Consider the following 21,821-nt stretch of genomic DNA (forward strand, 5'->3'; position numbering starts at 1 on the left):
CCGGCTCCTCGGTGGGCTTCTCCACTTCTTGGGGGGCACAGGACGCCCCGCAGAGGCGTCCTGCCGGAGGGGCGGCATCGCGGGGGATCCCTGGATCGGCGGCGGCCGGCGGGAGGTCCCCCGCTTCGCCCAAGGCACCGGGGAGCAGATCGGAGGACGCGTGGGCGTTTTCGCTGAAAGGCTGTGCGGAGAATGAACAAGCAGAAGGAAGCAGCGGTGGTGCGGTGAGGCGCATACCCCCCTCCACTCCCTTTATTGAATTGAAGAACTTTTCAGCAGTTTAAAACTTTCTCTTTCGGCTAACTTGAGAGGCGCGGCTGGAGGGAGGGGGATTTCCCCCCCCCCTCGGACAGGCGGCTTGGAACAATTTTGCTCTCAGCCCCAGGGGAAGGAGGAGGGGGGAGAGCCAACCAATGATGCCACACCCTTGCTTAAAGTGACTTTCTTTGAACTTAACCCCATAATATACTGATGATCTGAAAACTTTGGGAACTTTGAAAACTTTGTTATGCCTCTAAACCCGAAGCTGGCAGGGCAAGATGGCATACTTCCGTTGTCTTCATGAACTGTGAAACCTGACTCCACCTTTAAAAATTCAGGCTTCCGGTCTTTGTCTCCGTGCTACTCAGATAAATCTCTTGTGGATTGCTACTCTTTGAACTCCCTGGAGTGAAAAACTTTACTCTACTGCCAGGCTGATTAGAGAAATTCTCTCCTGCCTGGACCTTCTGCCTCCTGGACTCATCTGGCTGCTCTGCCGCTCTAACTGTCCATTCTCTACACTGACTGAGCTCTTTATTTTATAAACAATGTCTCCTAAAAGACCACCTCCTGGAAAGCCTGGCTTTGCTACCACTGCCCCGACATCAGCAACTTCCAGCCCTGCTACACAATCAAAGATAACAGACCTGATGCAACCTAAAAGTACAGAGATGGATTTGCAACAAATGCTTCAGCAACTTTTACAGGGACAAGAGGAAATTAAGAAACAATTAAAGGAAATGAAAGAAGAAATTAAAGAGAATCAAGCCCAAATTTATAAGAACTCACAGAGACTGGACCTTTTGGAGGGTGGTGCGGCTGAGATGAGGGGGGGGGGTGGAGGCGGTGCAGAAGGGAAACAAAGAACTTGATACCCAACAAATGAAAATAGAATTTGAGAGAATGTCCTTTTATCTTAGATTTCAAAACGTGATGGAAGCAGATGATGAAAACATAAGGGACATCATGATAAATATTTTGGCCGAATATATTCATAAAGAAAAACAACAGATGGAATGAGAGATAGATCTGGTTTATAGAGTGAACTCAACCTATGCTAGAACACACAACGTACCCAGGGAGGTACATATTAAATTCCTCAGAAAAAGCACAAGAGACGAAATTCTGGGTGCACAAAGGGGGCAAGCCTTGACATACCATGATAGGGAAATAACCATTCTGAAGCAGATCCCCAAGAAAGTGAGGGAAAAAAGAAAAAATTATTCGCAATTAGCGAATAAATTATACCAGAAGGGGGTGTGGTTCAGATGGTTGATGCCTGAAGGTATGTTAATATTCTGGGAGGAGACAAGAATTAGAATCAACACACCCATAGAGGCACAGGCCTTTATGGAAAAAAACAAAACACACCTAGAAAAAACAGAAGATCCTACAACAGATATGCAGGACACGGGAGGGGGCGGAGCTCTGCCGGCGGGGGGAGATGGGGCAATACCAAGAAAGCTCAGATCACAAAAATGAATAAGAAAATCTTTTTGACATAAACTGATCGAAAGTACCAATGGAATTAACATGTGGATTATATACTACTATGTATTAAACTGATTGAAAGTACCAACAGAATTAATAAGCTGACTATATATGACTATGTATTAATGACTTTTACCCAGATGTATACTATGAGTTTGGAGGGAGGGGGCGCCTACCACACTTTGCAACTGCCAAAATTTGTATACTTTTTCCACTACCTTTTCCCTTGTAAATTTTTAAAAAACCAATAAAACTTTGTTCTTTTAAAAAAAGATATTTTTACAGTGCAAAAGTTGTAAATTACAGGATGAGTTTTTCCTAAAGTCAAACTGTTTGTTGGATAGCAAGTTATTTGTCTCTAAGTGGTGAACAATGGATTGGTTTATGATTGATTCCATAACTTTGCATGTGACACAACACAAAAAAATTGGTTTATAATTTTCAACTGAACTAGGAGTCACCCTTTTTAAAGATTGGTATAACTATAGCTGATGACCATAGATCAGGCAGAGAACTAGTTTGAAACGATACTTAAAAAATTGTACACAAAGGTTCAGCTAGGACAGTAGCAAGCTTTTTCAAGAAAAAAAGCACATAACCCATCTGAACCTGTGGATAGCGATAGCTTTAGATTACATAATGCTAGTTCAACATTATCTATGGTAAATTTAATATTCAGCAATTTGCTACAACTATTTGTGGTTCGACTTGTGAATGAGGGACTGCAACCATTGCTGTCCACAAAAACTGAAGTAAAAAATGTATTGAAAAGATTGGCCTGACCAACACTGTCATTACAATCAACCCCGTTTTGCCCTTTTAAGGGTGGAAACACTTGTGAGTCTTTAAGTTTTGAGTTAACAAAGTTGTAAATGGCTTGCATAGAGTTTAACAGCTTTTCCTCCTGTTTACAGAAATAATTAGTGCATTCGTCTTTAATTTGACGACATAAGCTTTGTAGCGGCTTTTGAAGTTGACAACATAGCCTGTCTTCTTGTTCCACCAAAGAGATTTTTTCTTAGATTGTAATTTTCTTATTGTCTTGGATAATTTATTCTTTATAACTTTTTTGGTTTTTCTTGGTACATATAAATTCATAGCTCAATTAATTTCAAGCAAAAAATTGTTATAAAAATATTCTACATTTTTACAACCTGAAAACAGACAGTGCCAATTTAAAGATGCTAGATTAGCAGCTATTAAATCATAGTTTGCTTTTTAAAATTATAATTTGAAGAAGTCATTAAGACCCAGTTCAGGAGGATGCAGATTAATACAAAAGTCAATCATATTATGATCACTTTTAGAAACGGGTTCTTTAACGTGTAGACCATAAATGCATTTTTTATTTCAGATCTAGACAATTGTTGAGCCTAGTGTTGTCAACAACTGTTCCAGCCCCAAAGTTGTAACAACATTGTAAAAAGTTACATGTATAGGTTCATTTGTTGATTCATTTAAGGCCCAATTAATTAATGGCAAATCAAAATCACCAAGAAGAACAAAAGGATGTGGGCAAGGAGTTAATAGTTCAATTAACTTATTCATATGGCCAAGATCACAACCAGGGGCTCTGTAGCATAACAAAAAGCGAACTGTAGTATTTAAAGTCAGGTTGTAGCCAATTGACTGAGAAAGCGAGCTCAGGAGTAACAATCTTTTTCAATCCTAGGGACTTTTTTAAATAAAAAATTGCAACACCACCACCTCTGCTCACAGTCAGACTGAAAAACATGATAATCACTTGCGGTAAAAGAAGTGTCTAGAAAAAATGCATTCAACCAAGTCTCGCAGACAAAAATGAGGTAAAAAAAAAGACGTGTTCAAGAGCGAAAGGAATTTAGGCATTTTGTTTGCGAGGCTTCTTGCATTAAATAATTTACACATTAAACCAGCAGGAGTGGACGTTAAGGAGATGGGGGGGGTGCACACCTAACATTGGTGGACAGGAGCATGAATGCTAGGGCGTGGGCCAATGTTCTTATGTTTAATACAGTCAGCACAGAGGTCGATATATAAAATCTCTTTTGCCTTTGTCCAAGAGTTCTTTAAGCTCTGCATGGAGCTCTCGGAAGCGGATACGTTGTAGGCCAGACAAATCAGGCTGAAGGAAATATTAAGTTTGGTGGGTGGTTTTCAAATTGGAAAGATTTGCAATAATAGGATTCCTAGCTATCATGTTTTTACCATGCTTGATTCCTCTCATAGAGATGTTAATAAAAAGGACTATGAGCAGTATGACCTTAATAACTATATCAATCACAAATGGAAAGAAAGAGATTATGCTAATAATGAAAGTGGGGAAGCAGAGGATGGAGATGGAGAACTCAGTGTAAAAACTTGCTTCCATATGAACCTAAGGGGAAGTTAGGACATTATGAATGATTGTAGGTATAAAAAATTGCAGGTATAAAAGAGTAAGTTACTAAGAAGAGAAAAAGTGAGGATTGAAGGAAATGATATTAAGTTACTCTTTTATAAAATGTTAAAAGGTTGCTTTTGTATTCCTTTATAATGTTAAATGTATAAGACATTATATTCTTGCCTAAAATGTGTAATAAGTTACTGTGCTTTTGTTAACCACAAAATGTGTTCAGTAAACAGGACAAGATAACCTGTTATCCCAAGCTGTTTACAGGCACCTACGTACAAGTTAGATAGGAAGCCATCTGCTCAGATGAAAGGCAGCAGAAAAAAAAACCAAATAAGAGATAGGGGCCTCTCAAGAAATTGTTAAGTGGACCCTTTAGAATATGGAATGACGAAAGAAATGACTTATATGAATGAGCAGGAGGGGGAGTTTCTTAGGAGTAGAGTGCATACAATGTATTGTTTGAATGCTATTCTTTGTTCTCCTTGTACTCGATCCACTTGGGAAGAGACTTGCCTTTGCAAACGCTTTGTATTTTTCTGTAAATAAACATTTTTGAATTGTGAACCAGACTTGTCTCTGTGTTGTGGGGACTTCATTGGGTTTTTATCTCACAAGGCCATGAATGTAATTTCTTGTGGTTTATGTTGCTTTTGGTGAATGAATTTATCATGGATATGAACTCCCGTTTACAGGCTTCACTCTTGCAAACTACTTTGCAAAAATGTGGCACCACCGAACCGTCATTATTCTTATACTCGGGGCCTTCATGCTATACAATTTCATCAGGTGTAATGGTCAATGCCTGGAAACTGCTAATGCCGCGCACCCTGGTGATGTCATCAAATTCAGCAGTCGTTCAATCTGAATAAGATCGCATTTGGTTGTTTCTTTTCTCTTTCAATTGCATCTTTTACAAGGAGCGAGATGTTGTGCACGGGTTTTACAACATCCTGCAACTTAGGCCGGCGATTTAAATTGGAATTGCAGGAAATCGATGGTTCACTTAATGGGATATTGTATAAAAGGGTGCTTTGAATTAATTCCAGTGAGGCTGATTTCTGGATTGTGCATAATTTCATTCCTGATCAGCACGTTGCTGTGCTGATCTCAGATGAGGCTATACTATTAAGTTGTTAGAGGATTTGGTGGTATATGGTGCACATCATAGTGCACATACATGCCAAATGTATTTGGCACTAAAGGAGGTTGAAAGATATGGCTGAATAGTTCCACACTGGCTGCTTTGCTTTACAATTCAATATAACAGTATGAGAGGTGTGGAAAGCGATTTGCCTTTATGAATGCCTTCCAACATTAGGAGTGTTTGTGTTAAGTTTGAAAGCTCAGGCACAGCATCTAGCTGACCTCGGCTCACCACAGAAAAACTAAGGACAGTTGGACAGCCATAGAACATCAGGAAGCTCAAGCTAAACTGAAAAGACTAAAAAATATGGAAGGCAGCAGTAAGAAAAAAAAGTCAGCATTATTACCAATGAAATTACAGGGCTCAGTGAGTGTGAACTGAACTGAAAAATTCTTTACCTTGAACTACTAGCAAGGTTCTCTGTGGATAAGCAAACTGGATCAAAAGGCATTCTGGGCATGGCGCTCTCCTAATTCATAATTCAAACAAAATGACAGATTTTTGACAGCTCACAGATACCCACTGTATTTCTTGTGTTCCAGTAAAGACCCTAAATTTTGGCAAAGTATGTAAACATTTTTATCTAACCTACTTAGGGTCTCACCTAGCAAATACTTATTCTGTATTATTACATCTCACTCATTTGGCTTTTTGAATTTAGTGATGTTTTATGGCAAGAAACACTCTACTTTGCAGCCAAGATTTTATTAGGTGAAAAGTGTGGGCTTATTCTATGGCTTAGTACAAAAAAGATAAGAAGTTAGGGGACAGGGGGAGAAGAAGGAAAATAATTAAAACTGGAATTTTTGAGAGCCCAAGAGAAAATGGTTAAAAGAGGAAGAAAGGGAAAAAAGAGTTACATTAGTAAACTAAAGAGAATAGTAGTAAGATTGTTATTGTGATGTAACTAATTAAGAAATAAATGTTAGTATATGGTTAATGGTAGAAAAAAATGGAAAGAAATGCTCTCTCTGTTTAAATTGAATTAGAGTATGTATGCTGTTTATAGGAAAGTATACAATGGAGAAAATAAGAAATGAAAATTTGGTGTAACTTTGAAGGGGCAATTGAAGATATTGTTTATGTTTTAAGAAAAAAATACCGTATTTTTCAGAGTATAAGACGCACCAAGGTTTTGAAGAGGCAATTTTTTAAAAAAAGTAGGTAGATAGAGGGATAGAGAGGGAGAGAAAGAGAGACAAATATGGTAGGTAGGTAGGGAGAGAGAGAGAGAGAGTAGGTAGGTAGGTAGATAAAGGGATAGAGAGAGAGAGAGAGAGAAATATATAGAGAGAAATACAGTAGATAGGTAGGGAGAGAGAGTAATTACGTCGGTAGGTAGGTAGGTAGATAAAAGGATAGAAGAGAGAGAGAGAGAGAGAGAAATACAGTAGGGAGGGAGGGAGAGAGTATAGGTAGGTAGGTAGGTAGGTAGAGGGATAGAGAGAAAAATAGAGAAATACAGTAGATAGGTAGGTGTTTCTGCTGGCACAGCACTTGATCAATGTAATTCTCATCAATCAGTTTTCCAAAAGGAAAAAAAAAGTTTTTGCACTCTGCAAACCTCCCCAAAACAGCCCGTTGTTTTGTTTTTTGTTTTAAAAAAGGCATGAATAGCCTTGGGGGGGCTTGCAGAGTGCTCCTGGGGGAGTGCCCCCCCCCCAAAATGAGCAAAAAACGGGCCCATTTTTTGTCAAAAAAATTGCATGCATAGCCTTATGGGGGCTTGCAGAGTGCTCCTGGGGGAGTGGGCCCCCCAAAAATGAGCAAAAAACAGGCCCATTTTTTGTCAAAAAAATTGCATGCATAGCCTTATGGAGGCTTGCAGAGTGCTGCTGGGGGCTGGGGGGACAAAAAACGGCCTGTTTTTTTGCTCATTTCTGCCCTCCCCAGCCCCCAGGAGCTCTCTGAAAGCCTCCCTAAGGGTATGCACGGCCATTTTGGTGAAGGGACAGGGCTTAGGGAGGCAAAAAGTGCTGTATTTGGTGCATAAGACGCACCCAGATTTTCAGCCTCTTTTTTGAGGAAAAAAGGTGCGTCTTATACTCCGAAAAATACGGTACCTATAAAGATGAAAAATAATGGAAGAGAATAATTTGGCTGAAAGTGAAAACGAAACCATGATGTAAAAAGGACTATGTAAATGAGAGGATGTAAAAGAAAAGACCCGGACAACTCTTTGTTCCTATAATATGTATAATTTGTATTAAAAAATAAAAAACCTTGAATGGGGAAAAAAAGAAAAGAAAAACAGGTTCTGATTCTTTCCCCAAAGCACTGCTGATTCTGCCTGTTTCTGCCTCCCCACAAACAGCAGCTCTAAATTTACATGATAGGTGTGCATCACAAGTGCATTTGCATTAAAATACTATATAGAGGGATTCTGTAGCTAGCTCCATTTATGCTTTTCAGAGACTGCAAAAATTAAAACTATCCAAGAGAGCAGTTTTCCAATCCAAGAATTTCACCTTGTATTCTGCACCCTCTCAGTTGCTCTCTACTGTCCTGGAAGAAGGTGAGAACCTGTATCCTCCCCTCCCCTTTCCTCAACTAACACACACAGAGCAAGGAATTGAGAAGCACCAGTTTGGAGTTTAATTAACCAGCCTGGGGAAGAAAAGGGCATTGGACAAGTGTGTTGCATCATCCCATTAATTACAGAAGGAAAGGGATCAGGAGATTGGGCAGGAGTGAATGAATACAGGTATAGAAAAGAGCAGTACAGTAAAAACAAGGGGGAACAAAAGAGGGGAGGAGGGGGGAGGAGGAAGAGAAGTCACTTTTAAAATCACAATCTCAAACCTTTTATAAATGTACAAAAAACTTTTCCCCATCTTCCTAGGGGAGACTATATAAATATTTACACTGCCTCATGGGGGAGGTGTCCCAAGATTCAAGCCCTCCCCCTTCCCCTGAAAGCAGCCTTCCCATCAGTCCACTGAGTCTGTTTTTAGCCCAGCAGGAATGCTGGAAGGAGGACAGAAATCCCAACATCTTCAGAGGCCGGAAGAGGAGGCCTTTGCAGAAATCAGGAACGACGACAGGCACCTGCATTCCTGACCTCTTCCCCCAAATGCACCACGTTATTCAACTCCAACGGCAAAGTCCTTCCAAGTGATGACAGCAACATATCCCTAATTCAGGCTATAGTGACCAAAAAGCCACCTTCCTCTCCCTGCTAATTTAGACGGTCCTCCTAGACTCCCCTGATCCTGTCCCATCAGTTCCTAGAGATCAGGGAGGCTGCTTGATAGAGAAGTTCATGTTCCAGAGTGCCACCAGAGCACCATTATCTTGAGTCCCGGTCCTTGTAGGAGGCCGCCAGTTCTCGGATATCGGGAGCTCGTCGAGGGGAGCAGGGCCGAACGTTGGAAGCTGGGATGAGAGGTGGTGGGGCGCCCAGCAGTCCCACAGCTGCCACAGCTGCTGAGGGTGTGACTTTTGCCAGCAGTCCATTTTGATGGCGGGGATAAGCCATGAGGCTGGGGTGGGGTGGGGGAGCTAAACCATACAACTGGACTCTTTCATAGTCCTTGGCAGCAGCAGGCAATGGGGTCTCCAAGTAGCGGGGCAGGCGCTGTAGCGGGTGCAACTCCAGGCCCCGGTGGTAGGGCTCTCGCCATGCCTCGAGTGCAGCATAGGAGGCAGCTGAGGGCGGGGCGGCCACCAAGTAGGGAGAGACACTTCCTCCAGTCCCAGCTTGGGGTCTCTCAAACACGGCCAGGGTCCCGAGGGGGTGGGAGACATGCAGGGTACTGTGATAGGAAGCACCCGTGTGTACAGCTCCCTCAAAGCCAGGCAACTCTGGCTCTTCCTTGACCTTTACTTCTTTCTTGAGAGGCAACTCTGGGTAAGGGGAGCGGGAGGTATGCCCTGAACTTGGCGGGCTGCCATAGCAATGTTCTGGTTCTGCTTGTACATGGGGTCGGCTTGGAGGCTCCTTGTGGATCAGCGATGGGTTCTTTGAGGTGGGAGTAGCTAGACAGGAGTTCAGCGAATGACAGAAGCCAGAATCCCTGAATCACACACAGAGACATAAAATGTCAAGACTTCCTGTGCAACCTGGCACTGAATCACTGACTAGCAGTCACCCATTGAATGCAGCAGCCTGGCTCTGCCTGTGTACCTAAATAATCAAAAGACCTTCTCCTCCACCCTTTTGGAAAAGTTATCTATATTTCCTTTTTTTTTGCCAGTCTTATCCCTGAAAAAAAGTGTTAAGTGTTCAGCAATCCCCAACCCAACAGCAATAGGCAGCTTTCTGAGGCTGGTGGACACATGGAAGTGAAGAGACTGTAGTGCTGACAGCCCTTACAGGGGAGAGGTTTTCCAGTTTACAAAATAGCTGCTGGGGTGGGTGTGACCATCACAAAGTGTTTTGTTTTAAAGATAAATCGGTGAGGTTACTCCTGGTCATCCACCTCTAATCCCTCAGGATGCTTCCTGCTGGTTCTGTTTTTACATATTAGGCAGTTATATTAACCTCTAAGCCTAATAACTGCGTAATATGTAAAAACTGCCTAATATGTAAAAACAGCCCAGGTTCGAATCCCAGCAAGTGTATGGCTAGCTGCTGAGAGCTAAATAGCTTGAAATAGATCTATACTAGTCTCCCTTCATTTATTTATCAGCAAAAATGCAACACAAAATGGTTTTTCTGCCTGGAAGGCTCCTGGAGTGGGGCTGAAAGGCAAAAGGGAAGCAGTATGCTCCCTCCCATATTTGGGCATACCAGGTGCTTTGACAAAAGAAAAAAACACTTTACATACACACACACACACACACACACACACACACACACACACTTATGTAGGCACCTATAGTCACCTATCTCTGTAATGGTAAATGGGACTCTGCTGCATATCAAGCCTCTGCCACTCATCTGTCTCCCTTTTCTCCTTACCTGTCCTTCTCATCCTTGATCACCGGCCCTTCAGACTTCTCGCTGTCCTTGTCAAGCTGGCTGCTTCCACGTTCAGTTCCATCAGTGCCGCCACCATTGGGCCAGGCTGGGGCAGTAGGGAAGGAAGGAGGTGTACGGTGTAAGCGATTCCATGCCTCATGTGGACTAGGGAAGGCAGGAGCTCCAGGACTGTCCTTCTGCCCAAAGACTGCACTTGAGTCTGGGAAGGAGAGAAGAAAGGTCAGGTGGCCATGCTAGATGCAATGTTGCCCCTACAGCCCAAGGATCAATGACAAGTAGATATGGAAGGAATGGAATTATCTCATTAAAAGAGTGATAATAGTTATACTAGTGCATAGAGCAATCCACACTTAGAAAAGCGCATGGTACAGTCCAGAAGTGGGTTCCTCCCTATACGGTCCAGTATGCCAGAAGAGGTAGTGAAAATCCGGTGTACTGGATAGGACCAGTAGTAGAAATGGTGAATTGGCTACGCCCCCGAACCTGTTCTCCCATCAGCTTTGTCAGAAGCTTTTTTTTAAAAAGCCCCCGCCCCCTTTGCCAGTTTAGGCAAGGGGGGAAAAAAGGTTTAAAAAGTGTGTGTGTGTGTGTGTGAGAGAGAGAGAGAGAGAGAGAGGGATGTGAAGCCATGTGACCGAGTGGGAGTGGCTTGGCAGTCATGTGACTGGGTGGGCGTGGCCAACTTGTAAAATGTGGTGAAACTCACTTAACAACACTCTTGCTTAGCAACCAAAATGTTGGCTCAGAAACTCTGGCATTTGAAGCACGCAAGCCTTAAAGCTGTCATGCTACAAGACCCTTGCACCCCTAACCCTTTAGAAAAAAACCCCCAGGGGTGTTCAAACTTGACAGCTTTAAGACTTATGGACTTCAACTCCCAGAATTCTTCCTCCAGTCATGTTGGCTCAGGAACTCTGGCATTGAAGTGTGCAAGTCTTAAAGCTGTCAAGTTACAAGACCCTTCCACCCCTAACCCTTTAGAAAAAAAAGCCCAGGGATGTTCAAACTTGACAGCTTTAAGACTTTAAAGTTTGGATAGGATTCTTAGAGGCAGGCGGGGTGATTGGTGAGCCAGCCAATCAGTGAGCAGCGGTCAGGGCAAGCGTGGTGCGGACAGGTGGGGGGAGGGAGCTGGAACCGGTTGTAAACGGCACAGTAGATTTGTGGAACCTCTTCTATAGAAGAGGTTAGAACTGGCAGGAACCCACCCCTGATACACGCATATTACATTTCAGTGTTACAGTTAATTAAAGTTCACAATAGCATATGCTTTACAAACATTCTCCACCTTCCCCCCCCCTCTCATCTACCAATTTATTATTTTCCCTTCCATTTATTTTTTTAAAATCTAAAATCCCAATCTCTGAACTTTCGTCGTAACCTCTTCAGGATTTCCTTTTGTCTCCTCAGCCTAGTTTCCCTTTTTCTTTGTTATTATATTTTCCCCCTGTAGTGAACTATTTTCTTTCTTTCATCATGCTGCCCGTCTGCTCCATTCTTTTCTTTTCCCTTTTTTTTGTTTTTTTATTGGGAGACATTCTTCTCTCTTCTTTATGCCCCTATTAAGTCCAATGAGCTCCTCTATCTGCTTATTATTTCTCTCACTCTTTCTTGCTTCTATCATTGGATGTTCAATTTCATTTCTTTCCATAATATTCAAATTATCATCCTTTGTCAACCCAAATGATTCACGCATATTTTTCAACATTTTACATATTTCTTTAAGATCCCACCCCTCCATAATGCCCGACTTTTAATTTGCTATTTTCCTTCTTCAGATCGTATCCCAATTCTTTACGTTTTAAAACTCCCCCCTTCAAACAAAAAAGGAAGATGGTTTCATTGTAAAAAAAAAAAAGTGGTCAAACTGCTTGTGTTGTTTTAAAGTTCCAATCTCCTCACAATCATCTTTTTCGTTTTCTTTTGTTCTTTCAAATAAGAAATGTAATAGAAATGTAAATGTAACCTTTAACTCACAGACACACAAAATGCAGATTGTAACAAAGGAGTAGGAGAGAGGAGGGGATTTCTTCTTTAGATTTTAAATCGTGTTGAAAGCAAGTCTCTTGGCTTTTGCTGTTAAATTCCAATTGTCAGCTTTTTCAGTTCCCAATTTCGTCTTTTCCTGGGAAGTTGTTTTTTTCTGGTAAGTCTCTACTTCTTAACTTTGGGTTTTTTTCCCCCAGTCAGATATAAACTTTAATCTTTAACTCCACTAGAGCACATAATACAAATTGTAGTAGAGAAGCGGCGTGGGGGTGTATTTTTCTTCAGTTTTAAATTGTAGTTGTTGGTTTTTTCCCCCTCCCCTTCAGCTTCTTCGTAACATTTCCGTGGGTTTTGGGGTTTATCAATTACTCGCTATTGATGCAAGGTCTTCAACTAGAGAGGTTTTTTTTTCTGTATTAATAAAATATTCAGTCCTTTTAATTTCACCTTCTAAGCTAAATAAGCAATCCTTTCTCTTTGGGCTTTGATGTTTTTAAACCGCCATCTTTTTTTCTTTCTCTTTGCTTTACCACGCAGTTCCCAATTTCTCCATTTGTGCTAATTTACATTTGACTTCTCTCCTAATCACAACTCCACTCTTATTTTATCGATGGGTTTTAAATCTTCTCACCTGGTCTTGTCGCTTTGTCCAGCCATCACTCCTGTTCTCGTGCTTAGCCTGGTTGCCTCCAACTTTATGACAGACATTATGTCTGCCTCCCCCATTGCCTGGTCATAGAGCTAGTCTCTGGCTTTCAAGGAACCCGTTTCTTCCCTCTTGGCCGTTCGAGACGCCGCTCTTTTTTCACCTTCTCTCCAAGAAGGTTCTGGTCTAAGTGACCCCCAGGCAGTGGTTTGTCAGTCCTGGAATTCACGGCCCCTCAGGAGCCTTTTTCCCAGTCTGTCTCATTGCGGCGCTAACCGGTGACGTCTCACTCTCAAATCATTCTACTTCTAAATGCTGGTGGAATGTTCATTCAAAGGAGGAAGGAGAATGCTCATTCACAAAAGAATTGTCAACACATTGGGAGCTATTACAGGTAATCCTTGATTTACAACCGAAACTGAGCCCAAAATTTATGTTGCTAAATGAAACATTTGTTAATTGAGTTTTGCCCCATTTTATGACACTTGTTGCCATATTTGTTAAGTGAATCTCTACAGCTACTAAATTAGTAACACGGCTGTTAAGTGAATCTGGGTTACCCATTGACTTTGCTTGTCAGATCGTTGCAAAAGATGTTCACATGACCCCGGGACACTGCAACTGTCATAAATATGAACCAGTTGTCAAGCATTTGAATGAAAATCACATGACCACAGGGATGGCTGCAATGGTCATAAGTGTGAAAAACAGTCATAAGTCACTTTTTTCAGTGCCATTGTAACTTTTAAATGAACTGTTGTAAGTTGTGGAATGCCTGTATATGACAGAGAAAACCTCTAGCCTAAGTTTCTCTCTCACATGCTTGATAAAGGCAGAGAACCATCTGACTTTCCTGCCTATTTCTACCTTTTCTAAAGGGTAGAGATTTGAGTGGAGTTTATTGTATCTTGTTTGCAAGATAAAAATTAAAAGCCTTACATAAACCTTACAGAAATTATCAAATGGGCTGGAGAAGAAGAGGGAGATAAATCATGGAATTCTATGAATCGAGCAAACAAATCTAAAACCTGTGGTGAAGGAAAACAGTAAAAAGCTAAAACGTCTGAAATTTTTCCTCTTGATGTGCTATACAGGAGACAGTCATCAGCTCTGTGTTACTTGTGAGCTGTTAACAGAAAGGTGTTATGATCTGATCCTTTATTATATGCTCGCTTGACTGGTAAATAAATTGTTCTGAACTTTACCCCTGTTCCTTTCCTCCCCTCAGTCTGTGTCAATGACTTGTGGCATTCTCAGTCTTTCACGTGGCCTCAGAAATCAACGGCCAAATTCCAAGATTCAGTAACAGCCAACTAGGAAATCACAAAGCTACTGGAGAAAACTGCAGAGAACTGAAAGTAATGAAAGTATGACCTTGACTGTATATTGAAGATAAGCTTGTTTGTTATAATAACACCTGCTCTAGCAAATTGTTTATATGAGACAGCAGAGACAGAATGTGAAACTGTCAGGCATGCCTCGCTCAATATCCAAGAAAGAAAACCCCCAAGTCCACTTAATTAGAAAAAAGGTACTTTTACTGGACATGAAAACAGTGAAAGTGAAGCAAGATCTGAAGCAAAAAAGAGTAAACTTGTACATATCAAATGTTTACCTAGTTATTTGCGGGATCGTATCCTGCCCCATACATCCCTGCGACCAATCCGCTCTCACAGAGAGGGACTCCTCTGGGTGCCGTCCACTAGGCAGTGCCAGAGGGCGGCACCCAGGAGTAGGGCCTTCTCTGTGATGGGCCCAGACCTCTGGAATGACCTCCCCCCAGATATTAGGACAACGACTGATCTCCGCTCCTTCCGCACGAAACTCAAGACCCACCTGTTCCAACTAGCCGGCCTGGCTTAATTAGAATTCTCTAACCTCCCTGGCAATTTTAAACTGTAAATTTAAATCTTTTGGGTATTTTAATTGTTTTAATTGTTGTAATATTGTTATTTATCTTAACTTTGTGGCTTTTATTTCTATTTGAATTGTTAAATGTTGATGTATTTACCTCCTCCATGCCACGCCTATATATTTGATTGTACGTCGCCCCGAGTCCCTTCGTGGAGAGGGCGCGACTGATAAATCGAATAAAATAAATAAATAAATAAATACCCAAATCCCCCCCCCCCCAGTTACCCCAACCCAATGTCCAATCTCCCGCTCCCAAAGGTGTCATGTGGGGCGCATCTTCGAGTGGCCTCATTCAGTTGGTATGCAGAGACAGTTGGCCTTGACCAAACCCAAACACAAGCCATCAACATGTGCAGAAGATGGTGAGAACAAACCTCCCTTCTAGAGATACTATGGCAGCCGATAGCAAGCATGCAAGATAAAGGCTGAGAGAAACACTATAACTTTTTAAACAGTGTAGCTGTTGGAACTTAAGATGAAAACGAAACAGATAAAGTAAACATATCAAGAGAAGAAATTAGGGTTTGAAAAACCTGAAGATTAACAAGCAACTTTATTTCTTCTGTTTTTTTCTATTTTCCTCTCTTTTGGACTACATAACAACAAGTTTGTAACTATTTGGAGATTTTGGTGGTGGCTTGATTTGTGAAAATACTCTTTAAGTGGAAATTGGTGGGGGACTGAGGAAATATTAGAATATTATTTGTGTTATTGCTGCTCATTCTTTTTAAATTTTTTGAGGATCACAAGACTACTTGAAATGACTAGTATGGGTGTCTGCAACCTGTGGCTCTGGAGCCACATGCGACTCTTTGGGCCCTCTGCTGTGGCTCCCTGTGGGGTGATCCCACCACTGGCTGACCCCACCCCTCGCCCTTCCCTCCCAGTCACTCCTTGCCTAGGCTGAGGAGGTAAGGGCAACAGCAGAGGCAGCCAGGGTGGATTCTCTAGCGCCTCACTCTTGCTGGAGCTTCTTCTGTCCTTTGTTGGTGCTGGGCGTGCCACGGTTGCTTGGGGAGACATGCACCCTGCTCTCCGCCCCGAGATACTGGCCCAACCCAGCCGCGACCGACACCGGCTTTGCTAACACAAGGGCTGGTGGGTTAGGAATGGGATTCGGGAGGAAGGGATGACGGAAAAGGGGACGGGACTGCAGCACCCAGCCATGGCTTTAAAACTTGCACGGGGGACTTTTGCCGCTCAGAGGACGCTTTTCAATGAAAGCCGGTGCCCACTCTGCTGGAGGAGTAAAGAAGTTCAGGGCAGTGGGAAAAGGGGGCTGGCCCTGCCAAACCTCGCATGCCCACCCCGGGGGTCAGGCTCAGAGAAAGCCGGAGTGCCCTCGCCAATGACGCTCACCCATCAGCCGGTCTCCCCCCCCCCCCCGGTCTGTCTCTCTCTATGTGTGTGTGTGTGTGTGTGTGTGTGTGTGTGTGTGTGTGTGTATCTCTGTATCTCTCTCTGTGTCTCTCTTCTCTCTCTTTCTCTCGGAAAGCTGAGGCTGGGCCAACCTGGCGAGCTCTCCTTGGGGCTCTTCGCTATTCCTTTTCTTTCTTCTTGGCAACTTTTTGGAAACCTGGGCTGGCTGAGGAATGAGTGTGAGCCACAGTGGAGGCTTCCCTTTGGGTGACGCTCCTCCTCCCTCTTCTTCTCCTCTCACAACCACAACCGGCCAGAGAGAGACATAGAGAGACACAGATACAGAGAAGGGGGGGGAGATAGAAGGGGAGAGAGAGACAAAGAGGGGGGGAAGGGAGAGAGGGGGAGAAAGAGAGAGACATAAGAGACACAGAGGGGGTGAGATAGAAAGGGAGAGAGAGACATAGAGAGAGGGATAGGGTGAGAGAGAGACACAGAGAGATACAGAGAGAGGGGAGAGAGGAGGGAGGGAGGGAGGGAGGGAGAGAGATGTTAAAAAGGGTTTTGTGGTTCCGGGTGTTTAACAACCAGTTTTCTGCCCTAATAACCAGCCAGGTAGGCGTGTCTAGGGTGGTCATGTGACTGGGTGGGAGTAAGTGACATCGAGTTGGCCACACCCACTCAGGTTTTGTGGCTCCCGGTGTTTTCTTTTCTTTGGGAAATGGGTCCAAATGGCTCTTTGAGTGTTGAAGGTTGCAGACCCCTGGACTAATACTTCAAATTTAAGCGAAGTAGGGAGAAAAAAAATACATCAGCATCCTCAGAAGCAGCAGCTGCTGCATCTAATCCAGCAAGTCAAAGGTCTTTGGATAGCATGTTGCAGGAGTTAAAAAATGAACACGATGAATAGTATGCAAGCAGAATTGAAATTAATGCTCCAAACATTTCAAGCCACAACAAAATGTTTTGAAGACATGAAGGAAAGAATGGAAAAGATGGATGATAAAATGGAGAACATTCAACAAACAATAACTAAAAATGAACAAAGGATGCAGAAAACAGAAGAGAAATCAGAACAGAGAACAAAGTGGAAGAGATGGATGATACTTACACAGGCACACAAAAATCTTGAGACAACAGTAATCATGTTGGAGATGGATAAAGCTGAATACTTCTTGAGATTCCAGAATATTGAGGAAGAAAAACCTTGCAGAGATAATGGCAGACTTGTTGGTGGAAGCCGTGGAGGGGGACAAGCAAGAGATGCTTGCTGGTATGGACAAAATATTTAAAGTATACACAAGATATGCGTCAAGAAATACACTACTTAGAGAGGTACATGTGAGATTTACCAAGAAGGCGCTAAGAACAGAGATACATCAAAGAGCAAGAGATAACCCACTGAAATATAAAGGAAGAGAAATAATAGTTCTGAAACAAGTCCCTAGAAGAGTAAGAGACAAGAGAAAACAATACCAATTTCTGAGAAGACAATTAATTAAGCATGAAGTAAATTTAAGGTGGCTGATACCTGAGGGAATCCTGGTGACTTGGCTGGATCAAAGGCATAGATTGGATACTATAGAGAAAGCAGAGCAATTTTATGATGAGCAATTTGGATCATATGAGGAAAAAAGAAAGAGGAGATAGATGACAAGAAACAAGAAGCATCAGGAGGAGGAAACATACAACAAAAAGAAGATGAAACAGAATTAAAGGAGAGAGCAGAACGAGAAGGTGCAAAGACAAAAGAACAGAGAGAAATAAGAGCTACCAGAACAATAAGACCTATCTACAAGTAACACTGTGGAAGATGAAATAAAACTACTTGTCAACTCTATGTGTTGTCATGGGGACAGAATGAGTGGGAGTGCATTCCACGCATACTGTCGGCGGAGTCAGATCTCAGATTACAGTAGCTGGTTTGAGATGGGTGTATCTATTGGGTAATGTGATTTATGACACAGACTGAGGGGAGGAAAGGAACAGGGGTAAAGTTCAGAAGCAGATAAACAGAGCAAAGATTTGGCTGCGAACACATATTCCCTAATGAAGCCATCAATAAATCACTGGTTTTTTAATTAAAACATTGGCTCAATTATTATGAATCAGTTACGGCATCATTAGGAAACTTGACAGACAGCCAAATCTAGCTTTTAAATATCAGTGGTGCCTGGAGGGAACTCAGAAGACCACGGCAAAAGGCCAGCTATCCGAAGAGCACCTGATTGCAGCCTGACCTCAGACATCAAAGCCGAAATGGGCGCAGCAAGAGGAGATGAGTATTCAACCCCTAAAACAGCTAAAGCTGAGCCCCCATCCCACTCCTATGCCCAGAAAAAGGGAAAGGCCCTGAGCGAGCTGGGAAGACTGGAGGGGATGCTGGACTGGAATCAACCCAGCCCCCCAAAGCCCCCAATGGAGCCCCTGGGAAGTTCCATAGAGCAACGGAGGGAGGAATTTGACTGGGCCACCCTCTGTGAAGAAAGGCCATTATGCCGGCCAAAAGAGAGGGGAGGAGCAGTGGATCCACTTGAGGTGACAGAAATGCAGCCCCCCTTCTCCACCCATTAGAATAATAATAAGAAGAAGAAGAAGAAGAAGAAGAAGAAGGAAGATGAAACCAGTGCCTCTCCCACATAGCAGGCAGGCTGCCCAGGGCAGACAATCTCCCCCCTCCCTCCGAACTAGAACTGAGGAGTATCTTCAGACATACCAAATGCAAGCATACAGAGGCCGACAGGAGGAGGGACGGACAGTGCTGATTGACCCGCCCCGGTTCAGAGGAAAGTTTGATGGACACTCAGACCAATTAGCCCTATTCCTTGACTCAGCTGAGATCCACCTGGAATGCTATGGACACCTCTACTCATCCCCCAGAACCATAGTGAATACTATCACAGAGGGACTATAGGGAGAAGCAAGGGAATGGCTAGCAGCCCTCCAACTGCAAGGAGTAGATGACTTCCTACAACTTAGAGGCGAGATTTGAGGAGGTGGAGGAGGACCTGCATGAGGAAGATGAGCTCAGCAACCTAAAGCAGAGGGGCCGCCCCTTCAAAGAGCATATCCACGAATTCAGGAGAGGCATTGGAAGACTATCCCCTTTACCAGAGCGTTTGTTAGTGTATTTTTTCAGAACAAGTCTGGACCAGCGGATTGCCCAAGAAACTGCCTACTGCAACATCCCAAACTGACTCTGAGTGGTTCTGAGTAGCAATAAAACTCAACCGCAGATTGCGCGCTAACGACATGAGAAAGCCACCGGTCACGAAAGAGAGAGGTCAACTCGACCCGAAATCGCCCGGCCGAAGGGGACCCACAGCAACACAGTGGTCCCTGAAACCAGCCCCCCCTCGAAGTCCACTTAAATGTTACAGATGCGGGGGGGGGGGGGGAACAAATGGCATCTGCGTGCACGACCCCAACCCCAATGCCAAGGCCAGAGCCACCACCCAGGGCACAACTGGAACAGGGCCACAAACGGGCCACCCACGCATCCCAGAAGGCCCTCCAGGCTGCAGAGGTCCCTCCCCACTCAGGCGAAGGGGGGAGGACCCCAGGCAGGAACGACCATTCTTGGTGGGAGAGAAGGTTTACCTCTCCACAAAATATTTGAGGTTAAGACTCCCTAGCAAAAAACTGGGACCAAAGTTTGTGGGACCATTCCCCATAGTAAAGATCATCAACCCAGTCACAGTGCAATTGAAACTGCCCCGACTGTAGGGACGATACACCCAGTATTCCATAGTAGCCTCTTAAAACCCGTGGTCGGATCCACTCTGAGACCACTGCCCTGGGAGCCCCCAGGGCCTGTGGTCATAGGGGGCCAAACCCATTATGAGGTGCAACGCATCCTTGATTCGAGGTGACACAGGAGACAACTCCAGTACTTAATCAAGTGGAAGGGCTACCCCTTGTCAGAGGCATCTTGGGTAAAGAGTAGAAATATCCAGGCTGATTGCCTTCTAGAAAGATTCCATGAAAAAAATCCAAACAAGCCTGGGGGGAGGACAGAGCCTTGAGTCCTATACTTGTACTCAAACTGTTTTTGCTTCGCACAGGTTGCTTTCGAAAAGTGAGGGGAGCCAGATGTCAACTCTCCGTGTTGTCATGGGCACAGAATGAGTGGGAGTGCATTCCACACATACTGTCGGCGGAGTCAGATCTCAGATTACAGTAGCTGGTTTGAGATGGGTGTATCTATTGGGTAATGTGATTTATGACACAGACTGAGGTGAGGAAACAAACAGGGGCAAAGTTCAGAAGCAGATAAACAGAGCAAAGATTTGGCTGCGAACAAATATTCCCTAATGAAGCCATCAATAAATCACTGGTTTTTGTATTAAAACACTGGCTCAACTATTATGAATCAGTTACAGCATCGTTAGGAAACCTGACACTACTGTTGATTAATATAAATGGACTGAATTCTCCTATGAAAAGGAAAAGGACTTTTAACAAATTAGGAAAGTTACAATTAGATTTTATTTGTCTTCAAGAGGTTCACATAAAAAAACAGCCCAATAAATTATTGGAATATCCTAAAATTGGGAAACTTATACTCCTCATTAGCACAACAAAAGAAAAGAGGTGTAGTTAAAGAAACAATAAAAGCAAGACAAATTTTTGCAGATGAAGAGGGAAGAATATTGATGGTGGAGGTAACAATGAACTATAAACAAATATTTATGGTAGCAATATATGCACCAAATTATAAACAATTTTTTAAAATGAAAAACCGCATTAAAAATTCCTGAATTAGAATATGAAAATATTTGTGTGGTAGATTTCAACGCAATTGTAGTTGCAGAATTGGACTATAAAAGTAGCAAAGTAAGTAAAAAAGCTAGAAAAATGATTCCAAAAACATTCTTTAAAATGGCGGAAGAAATAGATATTCAAGATATATGGAGAGAAACACATCCTAAAAAAAATCAATACTCATTTTATTCAAATACACATATGTCTTGGTCAAGAATAGATATAATAAGGATGTCACTTGAGTTAAAATCAAATGTGCCAGAAATAGAAATAGAAGCAAGCACTTGGGCAGAGCAGAATCCAATTGGAGTTAAGTGGAAAGGACAAAAAAGAAAATGGAGATGGACATTGAATCAATCAATACTAAAAGACAAAGAATTTATACAAAGTATGGAAAAAGAAATGGACTTTTTTTCCAAAGAGAATAGAAAAGAAGAAACTTCATTACAAAATGTATGGGCCACAGGCCACTGCTTAGGCATATATTCGGGGACTAGCTATAATAGTAAAGGCGAACCTGTGGCATGCGGAGCACTTTTTGCAGGCACGCGGCCCGTCGCCCAGCTCAGATCCATCGTGCATGCCTGCACGCCTCCCACCGCCCAGCTGATTTTTGGGTCTCTGGTGCTTGCGGGAGATGCGCGTGAATGCGTGGGAGAGTAGGGGGAGCTTCAAGTGTTTTCCACAAGAGCAGTGCCTGTAACTGTTTTGCAGAGGAACTGTGTCTGTAAGTGTTTTGCACAAGAGGGTGGGAGTTTTTTGCACAAGACCAATGCCTGTAAGTGTTTTGTACACGAAGAGTGCTTGTAAGTGTTTTGCAGACCAACACTGCCTGAAAGAAAAAGGTCTAAAAGTGTTTTGAACAAGACCAGTGCCTGAGAGTGTTTTACAAAAGAACAGGACCTGTAAGTGTTTGCACTCCACCGGCTGCTTTTGAGTGCTTTTGGCCATTAAG

General features: G+C 43.0%; 1 protein-coding gene across 3 annotated transcripts in view; it reads right to left on the reverse strand.

Annotated features, from left to right (window-relative positions):
* Window positions 1-5,959: 5,959 nt before the first annotated feature.
* The window catches only part of LOC309400374 (autism susceptibility gene 2 protein homolog), a 64,460-nt gene continuing 48,598 nt past the window's right edge, over window positions 5,960-21,821 (reverse strand). For all 3 annotated transcript variants that reach the window (XM_081968811.1, XM_081968810.1, XM_081968809.1), the window contains 2 exons: window positions 10,174-10,393; window positions 5,960-9,286 (listed from right to left, as the gene is read on the reverse strand). In XM_081968811.1, the coding sequence (XP_081824937.1) occupies window positions 8,560-9,286; window positions 10,174-10,393 (947 nt within the window). In that variant the 3' untranslated portion in view covers window positions 5,960-8,559. The remainder of the gene's footprint in view (window positions 9,287-10,173; window positions 10,394-21,821) is intronic.

The sequence above is a fragment of the Natrix helvetica genome (genome assembly GCF_964273705.1).
Source record: "Natrix helvetica genome assembly, chromosome: W".
Lineage (NCBI taxonomy): Eukaryota > Metazoa > Chordata > Lepidosauria > Squamata > Natricidae > Natrix > Natrix helvetica.